Source organism: Myiozetetes cayanensis, unplaced genomic scaffold, assembly GCF_022539395.1.
Source record: "Myiozetetes cayanensis isolate MyiCay16 unplaced genomic scaffold, myiCay2020 scf7, whole genome shotgun sequence".
Classification (NCBI taxonomy): Eukaryota; Metazoa; Chordata; class Aves; order Passeriformes; family Tyrannidae; genus Myiozetetes; species Myiozetetes cayanensis.
The window spans coordinates 5,332,502-5,355,325 of NW_026087964.1; the positions used below are offsets into that span (position 1 = coordinate 5,332,502).

Below are 22,824 nucleotides of genomic sequence, written 5' to 3' on the forward strand. Positions count from 1 at the left end.
AAACTTTGCAAGGCAGCATCCCAGAACATCACTACCTGATGCGTGGAAAGGCACTTTCTGTGTTGCTTTTCAGCCCTTTCCAAAACCGGTCAAATGATTCCTGGCACTAGCATTGCAGGATTTGGTCAATGCCACCTCTGCGTGTACCTTATCCATGGTATTCATGGCAATTTAGAAACCATCAGTACATTTCCCTTCAGCTTTGTCCTCTCCAATTTGGAGAGTTCCAAAATTTGGTCTCTCTAAAGGCAGTGCTCCATTTCTCCCATTATTCCAAATGTCCTCTGAACCTTTTACAGCATCACTGTGCCTTGCTGGAGGTGCAGAGATGAGACTGCAGGGAGTCCTCAAGGTGTGGGTGTATCAAGGGTTTCTACAAAATCCTCATTTCCACTGTCCTTCCTTACCATTCTACCAGGTTTCTTGGCTTTTTGGCTGCTGTGGCTCATGGAGTCACCAGAAAGCTCTTGGCATAGGCTGTGGGACCTCTTCTGCATTGCAAGGGCTGGTTCTCAGTCAAGCACCATGTAAACTTGTCATTAACAGTTTGAGCATCCCTTATCAGGCACTCCTTGAGTTTAGACGTCTTTGCTTCCTGTTTACATTATGTGTGCCACGTTTTTCTGGGCTTCCCTGTTTGCCCTGCAATAGACTCCTTAAATTTCTCATTGAGTCACGCAGGGGGAGGTTTGCACCACATTTCTCTATTTGTGTCAGATATTATACATGGGCTTCTAGAACTGTATTTTTTAAGCCTTCTGGGTGTTTGTAGGCTTCTTGGTTTCAAACTGCGCATTTGGGGGGTTTCGGCATTTCCCCCACTTTTGCATGTTATCTCTACAATTCACCTGCTGATAAGCATTGACCCAGTCCATATGAGGGTAGCTGAGCCCTCCCACTACTTGTCCTAAATGTTCAGCTTCTCTAATCTCAGTGCAATTGTTGAAATGAATCAACACAGGGAAATGAGCAACCTTGCAGCTCAGCACAGCTAAGACTAAATCACATGAGGTTTTCTAGATCAAAATCAGCACCTGTATCGCTCGCAAAGTACAGAATGCTGATTTCTGGTATAATGTGGTCCATGCAAGACACTTTTAGATTAAACCCTGACCTGGCAGTGAGTTCTCATGGGTAAAAGGAGCTGTAGTGTTGAATTCCTTCTCATCAGATTACAGCCTGATATGCAGCTGCAAGTTAGGCTGGCTGAAGTTTTCAAATCATCTTGCAGCTGGGAGTGCATTGCGTCTTTCTGACGGGGAAGGAACAAAAGCATTCACCAGCTTATTTCATATGAGCTGTGCTGTTTCAGTTCAGTCAGTTACTTGCAGTAAAATCAACCTCTCCTACAGCAGTATTTTGCAGGGTTGTGCTTCACAATATTGTGCTTTGGGGTTTTTTGTTTCATAAATATCAGTGTTTCAGGGTTGCTCATGTAAAAAATGCCCGAGTAAAAGCAAATTTTAAATACCTAGAAAACATCCTAAAATTCTGCTGTCCTGGGAGCAATTCAACTCTTCCACTGAAGTCCACATCCTAGATGAAAGAAGACACATCTGATAAAAGACTGTCTGTCTTTTTTCTATCAGATTGTCTGTCTAGGTTGCTGCAACTAATGCCTTCAGTTCCCTGTGTGACTGGTTCCTCTCCCTCTTTCCAGACTACGATGGCTACAATGTCCCAAAACCTATGTCCCTGTCCGTGCAGCTGGGCAAGCAGCACTACATGCTCATTCTGTAGCTGGTTTGGAGCTACAGACGTGCTGGCCAGTCCTGGCCTCCTCTTGAGAACAGTGAAGAGTTCAGCTGGGACATGATCAATGCAGGAAATAATTTGTTTTTCTTTCTATCCAGACATGGAATTTCTATGAAAGTTTTCATTGTGGATTATTATTGCAGCCTCCATCCTATCTCTGATTTGTCAAATTTGGTGAAAATTTGCCAGAAGGTTCAGAAGTTATCAAGGAAAGGAGGAGGGGAACAGATGGACGAAAGAGGAGTTGACAGACAGCATGATCTCATAATCCCCGCTGGCATAGGAATTCAGGCTAGAATTGAAATATTTTAGGTCAGAACATTGTGCACATAAAATTCTCATTTTGAAAGAACAAGCCTCTAAAGGGAAACAAATTATCATTTGTTAGACCATCGATCGGCTTTTAGGGCAGAGATTATACAACATGCTTCCCCTACAAACATGTCTTCAAAATTTCTTGCAGTCTCTCTCCCCACCCAACCTCACCCCATGTGCTTCACTGTTTGCTTTTGCAGATCCTTATGGGTCAAGTTTGTTTTTCTCTGATTCATTTTTTTTCTTGGTTGTGTTCAGTCAAAACATAATTAAAATCTTACCTTACCCTTTTTTTCCATTCTAGGAGCAGTTGGTTTGCATCTGTGTCCAAAAGCTGGATGGGCTGCTGAGATAAGATACTGCCTTTACAAGTTGTTTTATGGTAAATTCCAGCAGATTAAGACATAAACATTTCTGGAAGGATGTCTGCAATCTCTGCACTATTCCATCCTTATCATGTTGTGTTTATTCCATTGCAAAATATGACATCATTGTGCCTGATAACCTCAGAGAGAAGTTCTCGATTACCCATCATCCAAGGCTGTAATAAACAGGTAACCAAACAGGCGTCACACCTGGGCAGTCTAAACCCTCCCACTGGGATACATCTGTCAGATGACAAACTCTCATAAAAGTGGTTTGCTTGTTACTGCTTTAGGATTTGGGTTTTGTTTCTTTTGTTTGTTTGTTTGTTTCATGGGGGGTTTTATTTGTTTCTTTGTTTCATGGAGAAAAAGCCCACAGAGGAGATATGGAAATAGGTTTTTAGCTGGTGAACTGTAACTGTATAGAAGCTTTTTGATTTTGCATCATACTGCGTGCCTGCTGGCAGCAGCAGGATGACAGAGGTCCCTGCTGCAGATTACTGGAGTAACAATCAGTTTTTAGAAACACCCTGTTTTAAAAGGTAATTTGTTCCTTTAAGCAAATTTATATTCTGAATTAAGCACGGCTTTTGAAGTGCCATGTGAACTTTTATTATAAAAAAGTCATAAGACAGGAATTTGGCACCAGCTTGCTTTCTCTCCCAAGTGCATGTATCTTCTCTCCAAGAGGAACGGTAGATTTCATTCTGAGACCTTGTACTCCCAGAAAAGCAGGTCAAAGTGATTAGTTTTCTTCAGCTTTGGTGGATTCAGGGCCATAAATATACAAGAAGCTCCTACACCTTTGGGATAACACTCCTATGTATTTAAACACATAATGTACAAGGGGATTTGTGTTTTTTTAGAAAATGGTTTGTTTACTCTCCTGACCCTATTTTTTGAATGAGTACCCTAAGCAGGGCTGATGAGCTGGGCTGTCTGCAAATGGGTTTTGTTCTTAAGAAACTGAACCCGTGTTTGGGAATATGCACTGGGACTCAACAGGGACCTCGGCAGGAATTGTGCAGGACCAGATCACTCCCTCCCACTTCCTTGCTCTGCTCCCTCTCTCGCATCAGCCTGCCCACAGCTCATCCCCAGTGGGGCAGTGGTGGCACAGGAGAGCAAGCTTTTGGGGGCTTTCACAGAGCTGTGGGGAGTGTGAAACCATAGTGGGCACAAAGAAACCAGCAGCAATCTCTGCTCGTCCAGGCCCAGCTCTTCTGGCAGCAGTGACACCAGCAGTCTGCTCTTCCTCTGGCCCCCACACCATAATCACACCTTTCTGGCCACGCCACGGTCCTTAAAAACACTGGGTAATTCACAGGTTACGGAATAATAATAATTGATAACTTTTCCATTAAATCCACTGTAAAGTACCTCCTTTAGAGGAAGCTGATGGTTATATCATTATGATTTGAATTATAATTTAAGGCTCTTTTTTATTGAAATATATTTTGACAAAACATCTTCATCCTGATAGGGGAGGCAAGTTCCTGGACATGAGGAAACTTGCTTTGCTTATAAACAGATGATAGGACAGGACAAATGTCATAAAAGAAGCTGTACAGGTCATAAACTGTACAGGATTTACAAAAATAGTGTCACCACACTGGTCATAATTCTGTTACCCCATGCAATTCTTGTGCTGAGAAAAGTGCTGTCACAAAACACAGAACTGCTAGAAGTTTGATAGCTTTTTTTCTGCTGGAGATTAATTTATAGTAAGTTAGTAAGGACTGGATTGTATTTTATGCTTATTCTGTGATAGTGTTAATTTCATAGAAACCTGTGATTAATTAGTTTACTATGCTTTGCACAGGAATATTTTTACTGATTCAGCAGCTTAACTTATTCAAATCAAACATTAACATATCAACAAGCTACTTGCCATGATTTCAACTTTAAACTACTATTTCTGTATTTTTAAGACATTGCTGTATTTAAGTCCAACATGTGTGACAAACACACACAAAACAGTGGATGTCACACACTGCAGCTGAGATTAAAAGATGTAATTCACAAAAACACTTTGGCTCTGTCCCTCATCTCGTCTCTCCTAGTAACAAACTAAAATGCTCATTTTTGTCTGGCTGCACATCACGTATGATGTGACTTTCATATTCAACAAAATACACATGCAGAACATGCAGACTGCCTCAATGCTTTTTTTTTTGTTTGTTTGTTTGTTTTCTGTCTTATACAGAGCAGGAATGATTTCAAGCATAATTACTTAGAATAGACACTAGTGCATTTCAGCTGGCACTTTGTTTTACAGGTTGATTTGTCTTCAGAAAGGTAATAGTGAAAATTTCTGCAGCACCCACAGTTAGAGACAAATAATATTAATAACTATTGGTGTTTCATTGGGTCAGTGTGTGTAGAAGAACTTTTAACAGCACTCCAGCCTTCATACCTTGCTATTCCTCTGAATTGCTGAAAGTCAGTGAGCTCCTTATGAAATAGTCATTAAACCAATATGTAAAGATTTGCAGTATGTAAAGACTTTCAAAGAGAAGAAACACTATGCACAAAAAACCAAATGATGATGTTTAAAAAAAAAAAACTGGATACCACAACAAAAAGGTATAAAAATTTGTATTTATATTATGACGAGATAATGATACAACACAGTACTCCGTGTGCTACAGAATGTAGCAAGCGCCATGTACGTGCGTACAAATGAATCTGTATAATACAGTAAAATGCATCTCACAGACTATGAACCATTCCTTTGGCTCTGGGACCCAGAGGCTCTGGCACAGAACCCACTCATAACACCTTTAGGTAACAATTTCCACCAGTAAGCAGCAGAAGGCTCTCAGTCAGTGCTTCACCTGCACCAAAGTTTCATCACTTAGACATCCGTATTGCACAGACCCTTCCAATGCCATAAATCCCACGTAACCACAGTTTATGCCTCTCATGCAAAATGGAATAAAGAAATTCTGAAATTGGGGTGCCTTCACTCTGCTTTGCCAATGGGCCAGCCTCTGTCTGGTCATGCCTCCCCAGGAATCCTTTCCTGGGGTTATTTACAATACTTCAGGCAGAGAGAACAGCCAAGGTGACCAAATGGTTTCTGGCCTTATTCTGTTTCGTATATCCCCTGGATTTTAATTCTGGGTAGTTACTTGGATGTTTTCTTTGCAGCTACCAATTAAGAACAGTGCTTTTAGGCAGTCACTTAAGCAAATTGGCTCATTTCATTGCTGGTGAAATTAATTTCTAGTGTGTTTGCCCCATTAGTATTTGTAGGGAGTACAGCTCTTACTTAAAGGGTATCTAAAGGGATTCAATTATCCTTCCACCAATTTTGGAAAGTGCAAGTTAGTGCACTGTTACTGGCTCATACCACACAAACCAGTGGCCTCTACCAGTTAAAAAAAAACAAAAAACACAACAGGTTTCTGAAAGAGTAACTTTATCAGTGCCATCATAAAATGAAGTGTATAAAATTAATATTGCTTAATTAAAAACTGTGATGATGTGGCTGTTTTCAAAAATATTTCTATTCCACAGGGCTGATCTGCGAGGATCAAAAATTGCACCACTAATTACCAGTCTGCCAAGAAGTTGGTAAAATGGTGAAATAATCACTTGTTCCGGGAGCAGAGACTGCTGTAAGTACCTCCAGGAAAAGCAGAAGTACCCACCCTGGAGCAGGTCTGCAGGCAGAGCCCACGCTCACACAACTTCACCTCTTTCCGCTTCCCAGTTCTCCTCTTTTGGCATTTAAGTTCATGTGCTGAAATGAGTTATGCAAAGTGTACAGTTGGGTGTTCAGAATACTGGTATTTATCACTGTAATTTATTGCTAGATCACTAGCTTTTTTTTTTTTCTTTTTTACTTTTAACACTAAATGTTGGTAGGCTGCATGTGGTATAGCTGAATCCATGCTCATCCATGTCAAAAAAAGTAACACCATTTAAGGCCAGACAGTCTTAATTCTGTAAGTTAGATGCAAGTTGCGTTAGATTTTAAGTCTTTTTTTTCCCACCTCAAAGCTTACACTACTAAAAAATTAGGATAGAAACTAATCTATAAACACCAGATGAAAAACTGTCCTTCTCATGGATTTTTGGGGGGGCTTATTATTTCTGATTTAATCCAGTAAAACTCTCTGAACTGAGTTTGTCCTTTGCACAAGACAATATAGGATCCAGCCTCTGGTTAACAATACCTTGAAGAGTTTCTACTGACAAACCTGCTCTTTTCAGAAGAATCAGCTGCAATGGGCCTGGCAGGGTACAAGTCGGGCAGAGAGAATGGATGTGAAGGAAGATTCATCCTCTGAATTACAGTGGAGAATGTGCAGAAAAAACCTAACAATTTTGGGCTGTTTTTTTATGCCTCTCTGCGGTGATGAGAGAGTGCACTCCTGGAGCTGGAGGAAGCGCTAATCCAGGAGCAGTGAGGAGGCGTATCCTCCCGACACCTGCCTGCTGCAAGGGAAAGCCCTTCCTTTCTTCTCCCCCAAGGAAACAGGCCAAACCTCCACGTCTCCATAAAAAGAACTTCTCGATGACTTCATCCCCCCAGAGCCCTTTCCGCAGAGGAAAAGACCTAGCAGCCCTGTAATCTTGTCCCTGCTCCTTCTTTCCCGATGCGGTAATTGCAGGGGAATTCAGATGAGCTGAGCACTGGTACCTCCTCGCCTGCTAAAAGCACCATCACGACACACCACGGCAGGGCTGCTGAGATGGTGGCAGGATTTAATCTCACAGCCAACGGTTTGCTTTTGGCAGTCGTGTCGTGGTTACAGGTACAGTTGTGTGCACACACGGATGCATGCACGTACACACGCACGCACAGAATGTCCAGCTTAAAAAAATTAAGAAAAATAGCACACTTTGCGTCCCAAGGGGTTATGGCCACAGGTAGCGCTGCACTGGCTGCTCAGTAGCAGGAGAATCGTGTCCCTGAAGGAATGTCAGAGCCCCAGCTATGCCTGTGGGACTGCAGCTCTGCTGGGGGGCCAGACCAGCCACCAAACACGACACTTGGAACTGCTGTGCCATTGCCTCTAACTGGGCTGCTGCTGTCTGGGGAAGCTGTGCCTGAAAATTCCACCTTAAATTGGGCTGCGCTTGAGGGAGAATGACACAGGCAGTATGGTGTCATTTTTCTCTACCAGCATAATAGCTCCCAGCTGTAATAACTGAAAAAGTAAAAACAAATAAACCCTTTTTTATTTCCACTCAAGATTATTCGAGTAATTTTTATTGAAAATATAAGATCTACAAAGCCATGGATACCCAGCGTGGAAGAACTCATTAAGTTAGCACATTCATCTTTAAAAGGAAAATTTCAGGTTGACCTAAGGTACAATAATGTTCAATTTAAAGTCTCGTTTTTCCTTCTGTAAGTTTCAAATCTTTTTTCATTCGGAGGTTCTGTGCAAGAGCTGCTTGTCATGAAAGGAAACACTTTACAATCCATGAATGTGTTCATTATATAATAAATGAACAGCAACAATATACTAGCCTTTTTTTTTTTTCCTGTTAACAGTCGTGTGTTAAAGTAAACTCTTTTTTTTTTTTTTTCCATGATTTGGAAATTAGTTACATATGCACCAAAGGAGCTAGTAATTTCTGCTGCTTGTCAGCTACACACAATGAGAATATTGCTGTGTGCTTTCCCCAACAATGAGGATTTTAGTAATATGCAAGGTGTATAGAACGTAATACCAAAACCTGCATCACAGAAAATTGTTAATTGGTTTGTTTTTTTTTTTATTCAGCTGCCAGAGTTGATAACCTTAGGCCCCTCCCCAGAGCCAAAGTAGGGGTGGCCATCCATTAGGTTATGTAAATTAAATGTATGTTTTCCTTGTTGGCAAGTTCCAAGCAGTAAGCGAGAGTGCAAACAAGGATCTGTAAGCTGCCACAAAATGATTTCGTATTTCTACCCCGTGTTGTAAGAGCCAAAGGGAGGACACATATGTCAGATGTTGAAAGAACAACTGAACCTTTGTTTTTGATCATTATGGTCAGTCTGTCATGAGGTCTTGTATCTGAATGCTAAAAATGGCACCACACTTGGACATCCCATAGCCTTACGCAGCACGTTTGTGTTTCCTCAGCCACTGAGCGCTGGTCTCACAGAGACCCTGACTTTAGAAGCTAACAAAATATAGATTCGGGTGCTGAAGGATCCAAGGGAGGGCTCATACAAAGACAATTCACCCTCGCACCAAAACCTAATGTTATGATTTCACTTAAAGCCACACTGAATCCGTTGTGAGAGGGTGAAGATATAAATACACCTCTCTGCTTCTTCCGCAAGAAGGTGGACAACTGACCATTTGAACAGAGGGTCTTGAAACAAAGCTTAGTTGTCCTTTAAACAATGAAAAGGAGAGGCATACATAAATGGTCACCAAGGCACAATATGACAAAGGTGAAGAGTCCCTGAGACTCTGGTCTGGGTCTGTACCATTCCCCTCCCTATACAAGTAAATGAGAACATTTAGGAAAATATAATACAAAATCTCTTACAGGAAATATAGACTACACTTGCTAAAATCACTTCCCTAAAAGTGTTTATAGCTTTTTTTTTTTTTCTTTTTTTTTTTTTATTTAATTTTTTTCCTTTTTTTTTTCCTTCCTTTTTTTTTTTTTAAAAGACCTTCTTTAAACAGGTAATGCAAAGACTGGTCCATTTTTTTCTTACCCGGCAAGCCAAGCTCTAATGACTTCACTAAGCAGAAGTTGTATTAAAATACATCTTCATAGTATTGCTACAAGTTGGGTAAATATGTTCTGAACAGCTTGATGAGTACTAAATAAACTTTGCTGTTTTACAGCATACATTTTAATTTTTTTTGCACTTTTTTTTAAGAATAGAAAATGCAATTATAGTGTGCAAAAGAAAAAAAAATTAATTACCTTCTAGCTGAATACTGTAATCTTAAGCCATGCCTTCCATAAAAATGTATTGACATGTGTAAATAGAAGAAAAGAAAAAAAATACAAGCAAACAGATTTCATTTCCTTGCAAGGAAAGATTAACTATCACAAACTGGATCACTTGAGTTCTGTATTCTTCAGAGAAAGAAATGAAAACAACAACCCATGAAACCACTGAAATGCTTCAGATGTCATCCATTCCACGATAACAGGTTAAAACTGCCATGTTGCTTTCTACTGCTCCCATTAACATGGATAGAATGATTTGTTGCTGGTTGGATATTGAATACAAAAAGCAAAAGAAAGTTGAGATCATCCCACATGAAGTCATTATTAGAGCTGGCTTTTCCCCCGTTTTGAAGTACAGTAGTGACTTGTAAATATGACCTTTTCTAAAGATCATCTGAGATTTGAAGATTTATCTGCCTGCTTCACCCAAACAACAACTGCTGAAAGAATTTGCTCTATGAAGCCCACTATGCAGCATTCAAAATGTTTTGGATTTTTGTTTTGTTTTGGTTTTTTTCATGAAAAAATACCACAAAAAGTAGTTTTAGGTTTTTGTATCTCTGAATCACTAACACATTGTAGATTCCATTTATTCTTCCATGTTTGAAAAATGGTTTCTGCAAAATCAAAATAACTGTCAAACTCCCTTACGCCATGCTTCCAACAGTTTGAATTTAATTCTTCTTGAATGGAATGACAGAATTTATTTCCTTTAATTTGCAGTATGGCTACATCAAGCTAGCTTTAAGTCACAACTGTACCTAACCACAGTTCTCTGCAGCAAACCCATGATTTACAATATCTAATATTGTGGTTACAGTGCAGGGAACCGTGGGTAAGAAACCTCCATGTCAGAGTACTGTGGTTGGGGTTTCCCGGAAGAGTGGCAGTTGACACCTCTGGAATTTTCATATATAAGTGCTTCAGTCAGATGGTCCTGAGTTGAACAGGTAACTCAGGCACTATGAGAGCCTGGCATTCAGTCTGCGGGAATGTGTGTAACCTCCGTCACTCGAACCGCTTTGCAAACTGTAGTGGTCTTCAGCATCACTGGCACTTCCAATACTGTCCATTTCACCTGGAGTAAACTCCATTCCTTCAATGTCTACTTCTAAAGAAAACATAAGAAGGCACATTTTCAGAAAGGCAGCAGCTGTAGCAAGTAATTATGGGCCAGTGTCAATCAGCGTTCAGGTGGAACCTGAATCATGCTTCGTTTTCAGTAATCAAAACAAAAAGAACTGGCACACTAACTCCTGAGGAAATGAGCATCTTGTCCACCTGAGAATTAAAATCCCTTCTGTCCTCAACCACATAAATACACTGTATGACATCAGTACCAAATGTTGTCCCAGAACTGTTCCAACCTGCACATGACACTGATCTAGCAGGAACCCGACCCTCAAAGGCCGTGATAGCGCAGCCCCATTCCCCGTAATTCCAACCGTCTGTCCCCAGTGACTGCCCCGACACCAACCACTCAACTCCCACCGGCCCTGAAACAGCCTGGGTGAGTGCTCAGCACGGAAAAACTTCCAAATGGGAAAATAAGAAATGTCCATGGGCAGCTCCAAGAGCTCTGTCTTAAATGAGAACCAAATGCAGAGAACCCTTGGTGATCGTTACACAGAAGATGCTTTAAAATTTCACAATAAACGATGTGGAATTAATTTATTCACACAAATTAATTAAGCCCACTAACATTTTTTTTTTTCCAGGAGAAAACATCATGCCAGCCTTACCAGTAATTACACTAAAAATTCAAGACATGAAATGGTAATTGTTTAAAAAACTGGCAAAAACACACGCAGGATGAATAGCTTTAAAAATACACAAGCATATTAATAGCTTCAAAACCGATGAGAAAAAGGAACATTTTTCAAAGACTGTAAAAAAAGTCGCAGTAGTTTTTTTATTCCTCAAATAGCATTGTGGAACAGTTTTGTCTGGGCTTTGTTGAAAGCTCGGTTTTAGTTCCAAATGACAGTTTCTCGTTTCCCTACTTCCCTTTCCCTTCCTGCTCCTGCGACTCCCCTTGGGAAGCCCCGGTTCAATTACCTTGTTCAGAGTCAGTGGATATTGTTGATCCCATGCTGTCAGTGCGGATACGCTCCATGCCCTGCACGGATAGCTGCTCCAATCTGCGCTTGAGGTAGCGGTGTTCCCGCTGTAATTGTTCTTTAATATTTAGAGCTTTTCGGTCCTGTTCTTCCAATTTCTTAAAGGGAGAGGAACACAGTAAGCCGACAGCTTTTACCCACGTTAAACCATAAGATAACTTAAGGCCTTCTCATAAACAGTAATTTAAAAGCGATATAAATATTTTAATGAAGTTAAAATGAAATTTAAGCATTTAATTTTTCAGTTAGCATTCTGTAGAGGTCAGCGCAATTTTGGCAGGCTAGGTCGCGGCTGAATTTGTCTCACAATAAGATATATGGATGCAGGGGAAAAAATACTGAAAAAAAAATCCCTCAGAAACTCTCCTGCCACTAGCAGACATTCCTTGGCTAAGGCCGAATTATTGTTGACTTGGTTGTGGGGAATATTTAAACCATTTTATCAGGCAAAACTGGCATCATCTTTGATAACTCGAGTGCAGCTCAGGTTTCAGTGAGAACGTAACACCTCTTTAGGTGAAATAAGAGAGTTATCTATCACCATAAAGGAACCATCCTGAGCCTTTGAATGCCCTCCCTCCTACCACAGGCCATGGGAAATTTTAGCATTTAAAAAGCTTAATTAACAATAAGCAGCATTAATTATATATAGTGGGAGGAATTTACTAACAATTCTCTTTATTCTTGGATTTTTTTCCTTGAACCTCTGCAGAGCAAATATGATAATTCTGTGATATCTCCTACAAAATCAGTGATATTAATCCAAAATTTCTCAGCAAACAGCCTGTGAAAGGATTCTTCTACATATCTACCTAAAATCTCCCCTCTGATAGAATAAAAGCACGTATTAATTTTGCAAATAAAAAGAATACATGCTGCACAGTTGGTCCAAATACAGCAACAGAAGTAGCATCTTTTAATATTTCAACTGAACCCTCTCCCAAATCACTAATAGCTGGTTTTGATGGTATAATTAGGGAAAAAAGTGTAATGAGTAAGATGGGATTAAAAGCATGAAGGACACACAAATCAAAACACCTTTTATTGCTAAAAAAATTATCTAACTGATGCAGTAAATTACAGGTTGTAGCAGTAAAAGCACTCGCAAGAAAGAGCAGATTTCTCTGTGAGCTGTGTTTACACGACCACTGAGATTTAGGAGATGTGCAGGGAGTGAGTACAGCTGCTGACAGTGCCTCCCCGCCATCTGAATGAACCTGGGCTTGGTTTTCTGAGGAGAGTGGGCTGGGACAGTGCACAGCAAACCACAAGCAAAACCCCTCAGAGATTTTGCTGTTCCAATGCAAGCCTGAAATAAATGCATTTCTCTCTGAAAAAATAACTGACACTCTTGAACTGGGCAGTTTCCTGGCTGAATGAGATCTACCCTCTTCAGCCAGCTGTTAAGCCCCCTCCCAGGCAATACACTCGGTAGAAATGCATCAGAGGTGGGTACACAATGTTAAAATAAGAAAAGGGGTTGGTACATCCATGTACACAACAAACCAAATGTGCCCAATTGATCAGATTTCCTCTTCCTGTATTTTCCTGGCTGCAATCCCGAACTCTAAAAGCTATTTTAGGAGTGAACTCAGTGATTCATATCCAGGAGACTCAAAACCGTCCAATCTTTCGGAGTAAGTTTCAATACATGGGGGTGTGTGTGAAAAGTTCAAAACTAATGACTGAGTTAGAAATGGCAGCCGGGCACAGTCATGCTCTGGCAGTGCAGTGGGGAGGGAGCTGACCTGACAGAGGGGAGCAATTAAGTGCCAACCCAGTTAGGGCAGGTTCAGTTAAAATGTTAAAAAGAAAGTTAAACTTCAGTCTCGGTTTTCAGAAAATGGGTACTTGGTCCCGTGCGCGGTGGATTTGGAAAGAAGCTGTTCCTAGCTTTTTTTATCAGCAGCTGAAATGGTAACTACAGGGCTAATCTCTCACACTCGCCACTTGTAAAAACAGTTTTTCAATTTGTATGCATAAGCCCATGATAGGGGGGCAGCCCAAGACAAAAACCACATGCAGGGCCTTTCACGCATGTTAGCCTGAATTATAAACAAGAGGCCAAAATCTCAAATGGTAAAAACAGGGGTTGCCCAGCTGGAGTAAATGTGCTTAGAAGAGCTGAAGAAGTAGCTCTGCAAATTTGTTCACATGAACAGTTTTGCTTAAATTAATCTTTAATTCTTCATATGAATTACACACATCTCTGTAACTGCAGTGCATCTTAATGATGTACATCAGCAGGCTGTTCTCCAAAATATGCTAAGATTACTGGCAGTGTTCAACCTTTGATGACACTTTTCTTGACCTGTTTCCCTGTAACACTGAAAAAAATGCCAGATGAGTAATTATAGTCCTGGACACAGCAGCAGAAACCTGTTCTTTAACTTTTACATTTGAATACCTCTTTGTCTTATTTCTGCACATTACCAGGTTCCCTGAAAATGACGACAGTGAAAATGGGAGGGCAGGTGTCTTTGGAGAGAGGAGGCCTAAGGAGTAATTCGCTTTGAATTACCTTTGCAAATGTAGAACCTGCACTGCTGCTGGATCATAGGTGAGATTTTGGGCTGGTTTTTTATTTTAAACTTGTAACAAGGAGAGCCAGCCAACTAGCAGAAGATTGCATTTAATTTTTGGGTTCATTTAAATGCTTAAAAAATGCCTCAGAACCTGGTCAGAAAGATGTGGGATGAGGATAAGGCTCACTAGTAGCTGTAATCCTTTTGACTACGTTATTTGTTTTCATCATGAATGTATCTGTCTTTTTACACTGACATCAATGCAATACAATGTTACCCTGCTCAATCCTTAAAAAATATATTAATCAAAGAACAGCTTTGATACATATATATTATATTTTAAACTACAGTGTAAATAATTACATTACTTAGTAACTAAGCAGAAATGACTGTTTTATATATCTGAGACTACCGGGTAAATTGCAAAACCTTGATACTGTGACTGAAATCCTTGCAACTAATAAAGGCCAATACATCCAGAAGATTGGACATATGGATACGGATTTTGTGTGAAAATTAGTTTCCTCTCTACGGATACACATTCTGGAAGATTCTCCTTCAAAAGAAACAAAAACATGCGTGAATGTTTTTACCTTGATATGCATCTTAGCTCTTTTCAACAGACTTAGAGTGGTGTGTCTGGTGCTGTCCGGCCCGAGAGGCACAAGCTGTTTTAGCTGTTCCAAATATAGCCGGAGTTTAGCCCGCCTGCAATTATGAAAAACGGAGAGCGTTGTAGTAGAGTTGCACCCGAACAGCATATCCTATATGCAAACACCATCTGTTTGCAGGATCTCTGTGCAGAACTCGAGTGGCTTCCTTTCCCCTCCCTTTGGCAAAGTTTCAGACTGAAAGGTCACTTGAAATGCAGTAATGCTGCTGGCACACTCAGACTGGAGTCTCATACCTGTGCTTCAAAGCAGTCTGCTCGGCCTGGTCAGTCCCATCTTAACCAAGGGGGGAGTATGAGCAGAGATCTGAGAATTCCAGGGCAAGACTGCACACTCAACCCATGGCTGGGTAAGGAATTAAAACTAGGATTTTGCTCCAGTGACAGGCCAAGACAGAGCTGTGGGCAGCTGCAGATCCCTGTTCCCCTCTCCCCATTCCTATCCCTGCTTGCTGCCGTAGGACACACTGCTGCTATGCAAGGCAAGGGCATTCATGCAGCTCTGCACAACTCAGAGCTGTTCCCAGACGTGGTTTATCAATATTGTAACGGGGAGGTCCTGATGCCCCTTCTCTTCCCTTCTACTGACCCACAGTCCCCCTGAGAAGGAGACATTCTTCCTCTCACTGTACAGCATTTATTATAAACACACAAGAGAGAACACTCCCAGCCATATCCCTCAACAACTGGGTCCTGCTTCCTCTGTTACTCCTTTGCAAGTATCACTACTGCTGCTCTCCACAATCTCTCCTGTACTAATGACATCAATCTATCAGTAAAAAGAGGATGAACAAAGTAGTATTTCTACAAACATCTCTTTTTCAAACTGTCTCCCTTTGAGAAAGAGAAATTGGCAATACAGCAGTCCATGAAACAGCTGCTTCAACTCTCCAAAACAAGGCAGTGGCAAACCAAAGAACTGCGTGTGTTTCTCCAGTTAAATCCTACAGAAAGTCTCTCCTGGTTTTAATTCACAATTCTTGACCAGGAATCCACGTGGGTCAGTGAGACAAAAATGGATGCCGAAGCACTTCCACGAGCAACATGGCTACTGTTTTCCTTTCTCCCAGCCTGTTACAGGCTGAACAAAGTGATGACCTGGAGCCGACATCCCCCACACAGCCGTAAGAATAACTGAAGCAGATCTCAAGGGTGAGATGAATAATCATCTTTTTCAAATCTGCTCAGTGCTGCATGAAGGAAACAAACATTGCAGGGAATTCAATGCTTCTGGTCAGAATGAACTTTCTTTTGAACAATCAGTTCAGAATCACAACCCAGCATCAGTGTTCGAAATGCAGCTGAAGAGGATTTAATATGCACCAAATGACAAATTACACATGTGTAATTGGAATGATTAGTGCAATGTGAAAACAACCTGAGAATTAATGGGGAAAAAACCCTAAGCAAAATAAAATCAAATTTAAATACAGAACAGCAATGACTACACACTAACACATCTAGTTCTAGCTGCCTAAAAATCAGCAATGTATTAGGCAAGAAAGAAAAGAGCATTTCTATAAAACTGTCAATTCTTTCTTCAAGCTACTTAGGGAAAAAGGAATATTGCTGAAAATGTGATTCACAGGAGAAAACTAATGACAGACTTTTTGTTTAGGCCTGAGGTTTGTTTTTAAACACAAGGCTCTAAACTTACCCATCTAAATCCTTTTATTTAAACAACATCAACAAAGACTGGGCTAAGTATTCATAAAAACAGCCCCATCAGATCCCCGAGGCTGCTACCTTAAACTGGGATATTGATCTTTAAAACAACAAAATACCCAAATTATATTTGGTATTTATACAGAAAATCCTGATCAGGTAAATTTTTATTTCAGTGCCTGTAATCTCTAACAGCTACCTGGCTGGGTTTGCATTTTAAATACAAAAACTTGTTTCAGGGACTAAATTTGAATAATCTTTTTGTATTGTAAGTGGCCTCTAAACACACATGCAATCATCTGCGTCACTCAGCAAAACTTGGATGCAACTGTATTTAGACAGCTGACAAGCAAGTGGGGACTGAAGATAAAGGAAGATATGGAAAGGAAGAGGACAAGAATAGTATCCAGGTGGTAAAGAGAGTTAAATGCATTGAAATGGAATGATCTATATACTTGGAGTAATTAAAAGTCTGATAAGGAATATACAGAATTGTTGATCTGAGATCTACTTCGCGTTAATCCTGGAAAACATTAATGAAACCAGACTACGTATTCAACTTATCTGCCTCTATTGCTATTTGAGGAAAGTCTGCTTACTGCAGGGAGAAAGTAAGGCTTTAGTGCACATCCTTACTGTCAACTGGGGAGTTAACAGAAATATTGCCAGGATTCAGGGGCATGGCCATGTGCTTTTTTAAATCACTAATTCTTTTATGTTACCTGCCAGCCCAGTAAAGCAGGACTTCACAGAAGTGCCATGAAAAGCATTGGACTGAAGTTAAGAAGAGCATTTTAACTGACCAATGAAAAGAATTAAAAAGAGCTAAATATTAACAAAAATGCTTTAGGCATTCTCAGCACTAACGACTGACAGCAGTAAATGTAATAAACACGCTGCAAGATCTGCTCTAACTTCACCTTTTTTTTTTTTTAAAGGGACTTTTTCTTTCATCTAATTACTCAGCATCTATAAATCTGTTAAAAGCATAAGCTTTACGTAGATCTTTATATAAATGCAGGCATGCTTATGTGACTAATTCATGCATTAGAATTGATGGCACAGATTGCAAATGTACAAAAAGAAAACCAGCCCACCACAATTCCTGTGGCACTGGAGTAAATATCCCCACGTCTTTCATTTTGCACATCTTAGAAAAAAAACTGTAATAAGAATGTAAGAAAACATTTCAGGCATGTTATGTTAACAGATCACACCAGCAGGAACAAGGGACTCAAACTTCACAGCAGATAAGTTGTCTCATAGAGGCTCTGCCAGCACTAATTTCTCTCTTTTTCTGCAGGGACCTGACAGCTTTTGCTTTTCCTCGGCTGCCTGTGACCACCGGAGGAGGGAAAGGCACTCACAGAGGTAATCACAGCCGGAGCTGCTTTGTGTTTTGCAGCTCACACCTTGAATTCCACCTAAAAAAATAAGCAGAAAAAGCAGCCTGGTCTCAAGAGCAACGGGGTAACAGTCTCTGTGCGCAAAATGTGGTTGAAGGTGGGTAATTACACTCTGCTCCAGCTTCAGACCCCGACTGCTACACCTTCGCCCACACCAAGTGTGGTGTCAGGCCAGGACAGCAGTGCCTATTGAAGTGGGCACTGTTCTCACCTCATGTGGATGCACAGAAATATCCCCCTCGTCACTGGTACTGCATCCATCAGGGAAGGCAGGGATCTAAAAAAATGCCATCCAAAATCCGAATCCTCAAGCCTGCAGCTCTCCATTTTGGGTACAGCCCCACGTCTGGAGAGGTGCACGGGTGCCCTGTCTCTGATTTACCACACTGTCCTTTGAGCCAGATGGCAAAGGGCTTTCAGGTGTTCAAGACTTCAGCATTTCTCCACAGGAAAGTTCACAACATGGTCCTATCAGCATTACAGCTCTTCTAATGCTTACTAAGCCCACAGATTGTCCCACTGGAGGGACAAAGCAGCAAAACAGTGTTGTTAAGAATTTCCCTGAAAAATGAGGACATCCACCAGTAGTGAATTTGAAGACCATTCACTGAGTCTAGTCCTTGGAGACTCCACTTTGCTCCAGTGTTAGCTATGGAAAGGCATGTTCACAACTTCTCAAAAAAAGGCTGCCCCTAACCAATACCAGAATTGTGTTAAATGGGTCTATTAAATAATGGTCAAGAAGCTTTGCCACATGTATGAAATCCCAGATGCAAATCCATTTTAATGCACCAAGAAATGGAATACCAAGATACAGAGGAAAAAAAAACCAAAAAGAAACAAAAAAGTCTATTGTTCAGCCTGGATAATCTTCATTCCAAGGAAATGGCAACAACTCCAAGAAATTCCTACAACTACTTGACAGGCAGTTGCAACAGCAACAAAATACTTTTCTGTAGGGCCAAATAATACAAGAGGCAATGGCTGTGAATTGTGAGGTTCTGGATGGATATTGGGAAACAAATTTTTTTATCAGGCAGCAGTGCACAACCAGAATAGGTTGTCCAGAAAGGCTGTAGAAGGCAGTCCCTGGAGGTTTTTAGAGATTTACCCAGAGCCATAAACGTTCACAGACATATGTTCATGTCTACGAACATGTAAATCAAAGATTGCCTGTAATGCTGCAGCATTTGACTCACAAGATTCCCATTCATGTAAGAGCAAAACACCCAAAACTGTGCAACTTGAACCTGTGCCACTCTGACTGATACAGTGCCAGTATGTTTGTGAAGTGACCTGATCCACTGTAGCCTTTCCACAGGGACTCTCCAGAGCTTTTTCAGGCCCAACACTGCAGACAGAAAGGGCCTGCAGCCAGTCAGACAGCAGACAGTTGTTCAAGCAGCAGTTGCACAGTTTTTTGACAGCAGCAAAGGTGCTAAACCTTTCAAGTATAAATCCTAAACCATTCAAGTATAAATCTACAGACTTTATTTGGAGGCCACTGAGCTGCACAAAGCCATCTGGAAGGGCAAAGTGCACACCCCAAACAAGCTGCTCAGTCCTCAGCATGGCATGGCTCAGCCAGGCTGTGGGGACACTAAATGGCCACAGACACTCATGACACAGGGTGACAGTGTCAAGTTCATGTGAAATGTGTGCCTGTCCATCCTGCCACCCCAGCTGAGCACCCCATGCAGACAAGTCTCTGACAGCTGACATGTTTATGGTAGGTAGCATGGGGTGGGCACTTCCCTGAAGCTGCATCCAAAGACATAAACAACAGTTCCCCGTTGGCATCATGCTCCTGACTGCCAGAGGTCATTTGCTGAAAGTGTCAGAAGGGCCATGTTCATCTGTTTCTGAGCATTTGTGGGCAAAAGCATAAAACTCACTAGAGAAAAGTAAAATTCATGACAAGTGTTCACCTTGCACATCCTCCAGGTCTCACTCCACAGCCTCCTGAAATTAGAATGACTCTCTCACATGTACCCACTCTCTGCTGACCCAAAGCTGGTTGTAGAAAGGAAAAAGCAGCTTTATCAGCAGTTTGTCATCCCATGGGGAGTCCCAGAACAGTTCCAGTTCCCTCTCTGTTCCACATCCCCTCCCTCCTACTAGCAGATTGCCCAGTCAAGACATGGAGCTGTACTGGCCATACTGGGAGGCATCTTAGACCTGCAGCATCCCCACCTTGGTGGGCAGCAAGGATCTGGAAGGCTAGGAAATGGACAAAAACCCACCCAGTGTCTGTATTCCCATGCTGCCTCCTCTGAATTTCCCTTCCTGCTGGCTTCAAGCAGAATTTGGTTGCATTAGACATGGTGTTGTTGCTTCAACATCCACAGCCCAAGGTACTTCTCCCCACACCAGAGCACGTACGGGCATGGAACAATTCTGGCCTCACAGCACGGCCCTAACTGTGCTTTCTGCAGGGTGCCTTAATGCTAAAAACACTTGTGTGGCTGAACATGTGTCTGTGTTTCAGATGTCCCAAATTTAGTCTACTAAACTAGCTCTGTGTATGGGAGGTTGACATACTCTCGAATCAACTGCTAAATATACTTGTTTGGTGATGTTCTGAAAAGAAAAGGACACTTACAGATCAAACACTCAAATGACACTGAAAATGCAATCGCTACAAGCCGTGCTAGTGAGAACAACAGGCACTTTTGAAATAGATGCAAAAATTAAAAATCCTTCATTTCTGTACGTTAACTGTTTCAGTCCAAAAACCAGACAGAATCAAACCCTGTCACAAGGCAAACTGAGGACAAACATTAATACAAACAAAACCCCCACTTCTAAGAATAGAAACATATTTGAAATTAATCTAGAAGAAAGCACTGCAAACTAGACAAGAGTTACCGAAGCATTTCTGATTCCTTTTCTCATGTTTCACATTTTTTTCCACATTCAAACCCATCCTGGTGCTGTGCAATGAAGTTAATACACAAAGGTTTAAATATAGAGCAGTTACTAAATTTTTCATTGTTGCATAATGACTATGTAATCTGGCTTAATAGCATACATAGGATAAAGTCAGAGAAGAATCTCTGCACCAAAAATTCACTTCTGGAATCAAATGTTCTCCAGGTACATTGTGAACCAAAGTAGTCTGGCCTGAGCCCACAACTCTGGGTCAGAGACACTGGCAGAGAATTAATGGTTGTGTTTTCTCCTTAAAGAAGGGAGAAAACTAGATATGAAATCCAGCAGAAAATACAGAAGTGAACTAATTGTAAGACACTCGTGTTTTCACAGGAAGACTCTTCACAGATTTACTTATGAAATGCAAATACCTGCTTACAGTGAGCACTCGAGTTTTAGACAGAATAAGCAAACAAAAGCTCAGGATCCTTTGTGACATAAACTGGTCAGGATGAACACAGACAGAATCATTACTCATAAACTTATTACTATTTCAAAGTTCTTAAGAAATGCAGAAATGCAGCAGTAGAAATTTCCCCATTGTGACTTCAGGTTCACCTGCCACCAAGGTAAAATCAGGGCGAGGAACCCTGCCTGCCTTCTGACTCCAGCTTCAACCCTTTCTTACCGGAGCTTGACACAACAAAGCAGCATCTCTTAAGGGCTGCAGCTCTTTTTATTCTGTGCACAGTCACACTCCGCAGCGATGACGGAATTTTCCTGCAAACTGTTTTAATGGTACTGAAAATTCAGTGTGTTTGGATGATTTTGTATAGTCCTGGTTTATCACAGCCACACATGTAACGTGGGTAATTACGTAATTATATACCCGACTGTGTTCAGCAGAAGCCGGTACTGAAGCATACTTGCCTTGCTCCTCTTTAAGCTAACACATTTATTGAAGTGTCAGGAATTACATATTTACAGCTCTACAAGACTTTTTATAGGCTACCAAAGACGATTCTGTACTAATTAAAACACATTTGTTTACAAGGCCTTTTAAAGAGATTATTATATATAAACTTCCATCTTAAGAAATCACAGACATTCAATCAGATAAAAATGGTTCTAAAGAAACCTATTTATTAATGGTCCAGACAGCATTTAGCATATCTCCAGAAAAATATTAAATACAATGGAAGATAACAACCCTCACTGCAATAAAAAATCCTGTCTCTTCCAGATTTATTTCAGCCAGAAACACTTCCAATACTTTCTCCTCTACAAAGGCTACTTCAGATACTTTTTTTTTTCTCAAAGGATGCTCCAGCTCACACTTGAGCTGCACAATCTATTTCAACTGCACAACAAATTTGCTGTAGTGAAAAGGAAAGAAAACCTCTTAGTATTAAAGCACTGTACCATAGCAAGGCACCCAGTGTGCCAATTGCTACAAGATGTGTGAAAAGCTCACTCACAGCTGAGTGCCTTAAGAGTCAAACCCAGAGAATTCAGTCGCTCTCTTAACAGCAAACCTCTTGCCTTTTATTATCCAAGGAAAGACAAGCTGAACACCAGTGTTCTGCAATAGATGTCTTTTTTTTTTTTTTTTTTCATATTAAGAACAAAATCTTGAAGTTTGCAGTGCTGGTGAAGATTCATCAAAGGATTGTTCCACGTGGCATTTTTTGCCTGTGTCCAAGACCTCACAGAGGCCTCTGCAACTAAATTCAGCAGCAAAGCCCGGGAAGACACCGTGGAAACTAACGAGCAGAAGGAGCTGCGAGTGCCTAATTGCAGTGACTGTTAGCAAATTAAATGCAACAGCCCTACAATCAGTGCAACCGCCCGCCTTATTTACTGTGGTATTAACTAGGAGTTTCATCCTCTATATGCATTTTCAGTGTGCTGAATACTTGTGAGCATCTGTTTTGCTAAATTGAAACCAGATCGCTTCAACAGCCAGGTGGTCTTGGGGTACCTCAGGAGTATCCAAACACAGGACATCAACCACCTATGAAGGCAATTGCTGCGTCTCTCACCATCACAAGCTTTTAGACACAGTGCTGCTATGGACTTATCTGCAAGTTTTCATGGGAATACTGCTCAGAAATGTCTGGAGCTGTTCCTAATGCTAAGGAAGGCAGAAAAAACCCCTCTGCTGCCTGTTACACAGCTTATGATTTCCATGTTTTGCGCATTTTATCACTC

The 22,824-nt window shown here is 41.0% G+C and overlaps 1 protein-coding gene across 3 annotated transcripts in view; it reads right to left on the minus strand.

Moving 5' to 3' along the window:
• Positions 1–5,015: 5,015 nt before the first annotated feature.
• MXD4 (MAX dimerization protein 4) overlaps positions 5,016–22,824 on the minus strand; it is a 41,188-nt gene continuing 23,379 nt past the window's right edge. For all 3 annotated transcript variants that reach the window (XM_050337822.1, XM_050337821.1, XM_050337823.1), the window contains exons 4-6: positions 14,595–14,709; positions 11,415–11,574; positions 5,016–10,467 (exon numbers count right to left, since the gene is read on the minus strand). In XM_050337822.1, the coding sequence (XP_050193779.1) occupies positions 10,319–10,467; positions 11,415–11,574; positions 14,595–14,709 (424 nt within the window). In that variant the 3' untranslated portion in view covers positions 5,016–10,318. The remainder of the gene's footprint in view (positions 10,468–11,414; positions 11,575–14,594; positions 14,710–22,824) is intronic.